Below are 7,500 nucleotides of genomic sequence, written 5' to 3'. Positions count from 1 at the left end.
CTCTGGAAATAGGATGTTCCCCAGGTGGGTGTGTAAGCATCTTCGAACGTGATTTTGGGGACGAAACCTGAGTCTCCCTCGACGTAGTATTCGACCTTCATGAGGCGTCCGTTGGGGAGCCAGACGTGGTAAGAGCCGTCGACGCGACCGTTGTCGGCTGCTTCCTTGTGTCCGTAGAAGTTGCTGGATTCCTCGTCATTCACCTCCCACTGGAAGTTGTACTGTCAGGAAAGAGAAGAAGCGGAAAATCAAATCTATTGTTTTAGCAATATTTTGGTAAATTTTATGTGAGACAGTGATTTGGAAGAGGTATTTGAAATCTAGAGATGTCCTACTACAGCCCTGGTAAAATATCACTATGAATTGTTTTGTATTGTCAGCAAAACTCTTGAAATGAGAAGTCTGTTTATACCTGAAAACTAGGAACGTCATGTACATGAAAACAATTATTATAAGTTTGAAAGTGCCAGGCACTTATGAAATAGTTAATAAGACTGAAAATCCAAATGGACGAAGATATTTATATTTTTTACGGTTATATAACAACTTGCTCTGAGAGGAGCAACGAAAATGCAAATATAGCAGTTACTTCTCGTTTAATACAGATGGAATTTTCAGTCTTATTGCTTCTCACAAAATAGGTGTACTGTTTGCACACCTTACATCGAAAATCTTTGTTTAAATGTGACTATTTAACAAATTATTCATCATCAGTATAAGTGACTGTCAGCGTTATTGTGTCACATATATTGTGATTCCACAAAAAGAAAAAAAATGTAAATGCTTCTTACATTCATGGGCATCATCGTTGGTTGTGCTGCTTGAAGTTGCTTTCCACCATTACCATTTCCATTACCACCATTGCCATTGCCATTTCCATTACCATTACCATTACCACCATTGGTGCCATAACCTCCATTGCCACCGTTCCCGCCATTGGCACCGTTTCCATATCCTTTGCCCTGTTGCTGTCCATTCTGCCAACCGTTCTGTGGGTAGGCCAGAACAGTGGTGGCAGCCAGAAGGCAGAGGGAGATCAACAGGCGGCTAGACATCTGAAAAGGAGTTGAAGGCTTTAATGTATTTTGCAATAATACTTCTGGTATTAGTTTCGGGCTCTCATTTTTAAGTAAACAAAAGAAAAGCCTCAAGATACTGCACTAGTGAAAGGCTGAGGCAGAAACTAAGTCTCTCTCTCTCTCTCTCTCTCTCTCTCTTCTCTCTCTCTCTCTCTCTCTCTCTCTCTCTCTCTCTCTCTCCTATTATTTTTAAATTTCTTTCTGGTAACTAATTCTTGAATGAAGTGAGAAGGTGTTCCTTTTGTGGATTACTGTACTGTAGTAATGTACTTAGTTTAATGATGGCTAACAGTCAGCAATTTAGCTTACGTGTTTTGCTTGTTTTCGTTTATTTTTCAGTATTTCCATAGCGCTATTTATTATGCATAGTAGACGTTTTACGTCGTCTTCAGATGTTTAGAACTCGCTAATGATTCTAGATTAAGTACTTCCATTATATGACTCGAACGGGTAAAACACCCTCTGGATAAATATTCATTCTGGTTCTCTGTGGAAAAGGCGTAATTCTGGTAAAATTAACTGCAATCCTTGTCATTAAACATTACAAAAACTCCTGTTAGTCTACCTCAGAAGTTGAATTTTATAGGTTTGGTGAGGACGAAGAGGGTGTAATATGTTGCAAGTTGTGGTTACAGAAGAGACTGGGTTATTCCTTGTGACAAAAGACAAATTTAATCAAACAGCAGCGTCAGCTTATTGAAGATATCTAGCGTGATTCGTTCTTTTAGTTTTGTTTTTATAGACTTCGGAGGAGGGGATTGATTGGACATAACAAAGACAGTACAGTTGATTGATTGATTTATAGTTACTAAAATTGGCGTCACAAAATCGAAGACAGTAAAAAAAATATATGTAGGATTTAAGTTTTTAATTCAGTAACTCAGATCCCTTGATTTTTAAATTTGAGGTTCGAGTAGAAAGTCGCAGTTCAAATTAAGCGGCCGAACCTGTGTTAAGTATATATAATTCCATTTTTTATTGTTATTAGAAATAGAGATGATGTGTTTTGATTTTGTCAGCACATAATTTGAATACTCCTTTACATATTCCCCGGGCTCAGATACAAATCACTTCGGAAGGAAACGCGAAAACTAGCAGTGATTATCGAAATCACAGAAGCACATCTTGAAGCCTATTTACATCACTTAAGTACCTTTAGATAGTTCATAGGTATATACAGTTCGTTTGTATTGCGAGGCCACTGTTTTAACTGATAATAAAGGTAGAATACAATTTGGCATTATTTAAGAAAACTGCCGTATCTGCCTGCGAAGGCTATTACAGTATCTACAGAAGATTTTCCTTTTTCTCCCACGTTAAATTGCAAATTTAGGTATTTAAAAACCACGAAGTTACACTTGAAACTATGGGGTATCCGGGAGTGAGTGCTGTTGATGGTCCAGGGCCAGATTATTATTAGAACAGAAATCAGGCGGATGTTAAGCATATTTGTAAACATGAAAAAATAACTAAGATGTGATATATGGAGTAAGTTCTTAGGCAATATTGGTCTCCTTAAGTAAAAAAAGAGAGAGAGAGAGAGAGAGAGAGAGAGAGAGAGAGAGAGAGAGAGAGAATGGGGGGTGGGGGATATTTTGGCATCGGTGTCATTAACAACCTTTAGTGGAGAGATAGAGAGAATGGGGGAGGGGGTAGTATTTTGGCATCGGCGTCAATAACAGTGCCTTTGTGCAGCGTTAAGTTACTTAATCAATTAATCTGTTATTTAGTTAATAGCTGACAGTGGTGATGACTGAGCCATTAGAATAAACAGGGAAGACAGCAAAATGCAGTCCAGTAGAGTTCACTTGTATTAAACAAGAACTCCAGAAGTAAGTTACTAAAAAACTTTACCTTGGATCGGTTGTTCTGTGGCACAACTGGAGCTGACGTTCTCTGCCGTCGACGGAGTATATATACTCCTTCGCATGACGTCGTGACGTCACTCCTCTGGCTGGTCTTGACAGTAGGCGGAGTTACGCTTCGAGGTCCGGGTCAGCCCAAGCCAACCGGAAGGCGCAGAGAGCGCTCTACCAGACGAGAGCCAATCATGGGTTTTTGACGCCAAGGACGTTGAGAGAGCCAAGGGGCGCCGCACCTTGCCTCCTTTCCGCCTGGGGGAAGAAGAGGAGCGCTTCATTGCGTCATGTCCATGACGACCCAAGTCGTTGCCATTCGCGTAAGCCTTTGGCTCTTGCGTGCATTAATTGCTTATTCTTCGGCGCATGTACATCGCCGTTGCGACGAAAGGGTTGCAATTTACTTACGACGAGGATCGTAAGTGGACGACAAAAGAGATCGTTTACCCAGGAAATTATAAGCTTACGGATGTTAACATATTACGTCATTGTGTCTATGAATATTGAAAGGTTACAGATCTTGAGAAATGACGTCATCCTTTTGGAAATTACTAGGCTTCAAAACTTTTTGAGAAGTTACGTCATTGCCCTGTTTGGCTGGTCTTCCGCGATGGGAACTAATGTCTTAACTTGTCCCCGGTTCCTTTAGAGAACTAAGAAGGACTTGTAGAAAAATTTTGGTAACTCAAGAATATCAGATATCACTCATGAATTAGAATGAATCTTTTAATGTATAGGGAAGATTGTTATTCAGGATTGGTATTTCGTAATGGCTAAACATATTTGTAGTTACCGGCTGTGTTCGCTTTATAAGGAATAGTATTTAACAATATCACACACTGATTGGGTGAATCAGGTTGAACTTGGAATAATGCACTGTAGGTATTACTGAAGGTTTTCTGCAGCGTCCCTTCGGCCCCTAGCTGCAACCCCTTTCATTCCTTTTACTGTACCTCCTTTCATATTCTTTCTTGCATCTTTCTTTCCACCCTCTCCAAACAATTGATCATAGTGCAACTGCGAGATTTACCTCCTGTTACAACTTTCAAACCTTTTTACTCTCAATTTCCTTTTCAGCGCTCTATGACCTTATAGGTCCCAGCACTTGGCCTTGGGCCTAAATTCTATATTCTTTCTATTCTATTCAACTTGGAAGAAGGACTTTCTATTTAAAGCTGATAATAAACCAGGTTGTATTTTGGTTTTAATTTTTTCGGTAATAGTATTTGTGAGGAAATCCATTTGCGTATTACTCGTTATATGTGAAATATCTTAAATGCTTAGTTAATGATTTTTCCCTCAGGAATATACTAGTCATGCTTAATACAGTAATATACTTTGTCACAACACCACCGATATTCTAATGCTTAATGTATACCGACATCTAGTATATGTAGAGGTTAGTCTTTAACACATCTGGATGCTGAGTTTGTCCTTGACAGAAGTACTGTAGGTTTATGGTATATAACTTTGGTAATCTTAGTATGAGAGAGAGAGAGAGAGAGAGAGAGAGAGAGAGAGAGAGAGAGAGAGAGAGAGAGAGAGAGAGAGAGAGAGAGAGAGAGAGATCAGTCATGACAAGAATGAAAGTTATAATTTTCCATATTTATTTAAGGAAGAACTGCTCCTAGTTAGTAGATGACTGTTGTGGGCCGCGTGTTGTGTTGGGAGATGGTAAGAGATTAGAGCAAAAAATGTATACCATTAAAACTGGAGGGCCTCGACGAGGCAATCCTCGCCCCACGATGATGAAACACTCATAAGTTGTTCTGTCTATCAAACCTTTTCAAAAGGTCTTTGCTATGGTATTTTAAAACTGGAAGCAGAGATACAAATGAATTAAAAGGTCTTGAAGTGCTGTGATGTGTCAAACAAAGCCAATCCAACATCTAAAACTGGAAGACACCTCACAGGCCTCGAACTGTCGACCTAACAAACTCTCCTCGCTGCTGGGAAAGGGAGCTTAAAATGGTCGCTACCGGGGTCTAAGCGATGTCAGGCAAGTCGAGACTACTGTGATCAAATTCCTTCAAAGTCATCGTGCTTACCCATACGAAAAATGGGAAAAAGCGTTTAAAGTCTGTGATGGTATTTCATATATGTTTTATGTTCTTTTTTTTTTTGTAATTCAAACGCGCAATCCTTGTGTAATTATTTCTTCGCTAATCAACCCCTCATGTGGTGAACTGTAGGCGTTACCTAAGGTTCTTTGCAGCGCCCCTTCGGCCCATAACTGCAACCACTTTCATTCCTTTTGCTGTAACGTTGTTCATATTCTATTTCTTCCATTTTACTTTTCCATCCTCTCCTAATAGTTGATTCTTGTGCAACTGCGATGTCATCTTCCTGTTCTTCCTTTCAAACCTATTTACTGTCAGTTTGCATTTCAGCGCTGAATGATCTCACATTGTAGGTCCCAGCGCTTGGTCTTTGGCCTACTGTAAATTCTATATTCAATTCCTTCGCTAATCTGACCACCCCTTTTTTTTCAGTTCAGGTGGGATTGTTGTGATTTATATACAACACTGTGTGTATGTCAGTGAACTGATGGTGATTTTCCCCACAGTGTTAATTTTATTGGTTATGAGGATAATGGTCCTATTTTTATTCTTAAGCATTTGAAAATAATTTAGAAATTCTGTGGTCTGTTTTATTCCTTAAGTTAGGAAGATACATTCATTTTCTCCCATTTGCGTTTTTGGAGGTGGCCTGCCCTCCTGAAATGTTATGTGGTATTTTCAGGCGACTAGTGTGGGGATAATTTTGTAGTAAAACATATACTAGAAAAATTTTTTTTCTCTCTCTCTCTCTCTCTCTCTCTCTCTCTCTCTCTCTCTCTCTCTCTCACACACACACACACACACACACACACACACACACACACACACACACACACACACACACACACACACACACACACACACAAGGCTGCAATCAACAAAATAGTTGTAAGATATATCAGTCATACAGTATTCTGAAACCTTTCTTTAAGACTACTTTATTATAACTTGTATAAATGTTCGACGTGAATTATCCCTCCGTTTCTCTGATCACCAAAAGTTGGCGTTGGGAGTCTCCTCGTAAAATATCTCACCTTCGGCAGAGGCGAGGTATTAAAATCATTTCCCCTTCCCACTACTCTCCCCCTCCTCTCCCCCCGTTCGTGCGCTCCTTCATTCAGTACTGGAGACTAGCAAGCTCGTAAATAACAACCTAATGATGGGATAATGTTGGATGTCGTGTCGTTTTTTAAACTTGTCTTCCTGTCGTGTGCAGGAAAGATAAGCAGAGCCGCCTATTATGGTGATGGTGTCTCGGTGCGCCTTCCACACCTACTGCTACTTCGTAGGTCCCGTAGGGAGTTAGTGCCGTCAGTGCACCTCTAGCGGTGTACTGTAGGCATTACTAAAAGTTCTTTGCAGCGTGCCTTTGGCCACTAGCTGCAACCCCTTTCATTCCTTTTACTGTACCTCCATTCATATTATCTTTCTTTCATCTTGCTATCCACCCTCTTCCAGCAGTTGTTTCATAGAGCAGTTGTGAGGTTTTCCTCCTGTGACACCTTTCAGATCTACCTATTCGCAGTTTCTCTTCCAGCGCTGAATGACCTCATAGGTCCCAGCGCTTGGCCTTTGGCCTAAACTCTTTATTCCATTCCACACTACGACGTAGGGTTGGGGAGTTTGAAATGGGTGGTGGGAGTCTTTATTCCGTATTGCTCGTGATCGTCACTAACTGATATCTCACAGCAAGGTCTCAAGATTTCACAGAGTCGTCAGACTGCCACTGTTTATTTTCGACGCTCTTGAATTTTGCCGGTAATTGTGGGTTGTGTGAAGGTTACTCTGGTATCTTACGTGATGGATTAGATTAGAGCAAATGCATAAAGAAGTCTCCGTTGGGGAGCTGGTGCACTGTAGGCATTACTAAAGGTTGTCTGCAATGTCCCATCGGCCCCTAGCTGCACCCACTTTTTATTTTTTCTTTTTTTTTTTTACTTTACCTTCTTCCCCACTTCCTTTCTTCCATCTTGTTGTCCAATCACTCCAACTTCCTCTTTCCTCTGTCTTAGTAGCTGAATGGCTGGAAGTGCCCCAGTGCTTGGATTTTTAGCCAAATTTTCATAAATAAAATCATAAAGAAGTGTTTTCATTGTTAAATTTTCTTCATGTATAACGAATGCCCTCGAATAATGCAGTAAAGTAAATAGCTAATTTTAAAAGACGATTTTCTGACAAAACGCATTATAGTCATATGTTGTACTTTATTTATTTATTGTCTTACAGTCCATCGGCTTACAAATGCTGGAGATAATTGAAATGGCGGACTAAGATATTTTAGAAGCAATATTAAAATATCTCTGATGGCTCTTTTAAAGCTCAGTTATTTTTTTAAGATATTATGGTTGAATCTGGCATTATGTGCGCCGTATCTCCAAATTTATGATTAAAATAGTTTCAAAATTCCAAGTAAAACTCCTGTTTCGTGTAAACTCAAAAGTCCTAAAATGAAGCTGATAGTCAAGTGGGGAATCTAGAAGTGTCAGCTGGCTTTCTTTACAG

The 7,500-nt window shown here is 39.9% G+C and overlaps 2 protein-coding genes across 2 annotated transcripts in view; one reads left to right on the top strand and one right to left on the bottom strand.

Moving 5' to 3' along the window:
- Window positions 1–2,961, bottom strand: part of LOC136826526 (pro-resilin-like) — a 3,421-nt gene extending 460 nt beyond the window's left edge. Inside the window, exons 1-3 of the mRNA XM_067083710.1 lie at window positions 2,934–2,961; window positions 792–1,055; window positions 1–221 (exon numbers count right to left, since the gene is read on the bottom strand). The exon at window positions 1–221 is cut by the window's left edge and continues 460 nt beyond it. Coding sequence (XP_066939811.1) covers window positions 1–221; window positions 792–1,055 — 485 coding nt within the window. The 5' untranslated portion in view covers window positions 2,934–2,961. The remainder of the gene's footprint in view (window positions 222–791; window positions 1,056–2,933) is intronic.
- The window catches only part of LOC136826967 (probable ATP-dependent DNA helicase HFM1), a 189,103-nt gene that overhangs the window by 23,413 nt on the left and 158,190 nt on the right, over window positions 1–7,500 (top strand). The window lies entirely within an intron of this gene.

The sequence above is a fragment of the Macrobrachium rosenbergii genome, chromosome 41 (assembly GCF_040412425.1).
Source record: "Macrobrachium rosenbergii isolate ZJJX-2024 chromosome 41, ASM4041242v1, whole genome shotgun sequence".
In the NCBI taxonomy this organism is placed as follows: domain Eukaryota; kingdom Metazoa; phylum Arthropoda; class Malacostraca; order Decapoda; family Palaemonidae; genus Macrobrachium; species Macrobrachium rosenbergii.
Note: the sequence above shows the minus strand (reverse complement) of the source record. Positions and strands in the feature narration are given on the sequence as shown.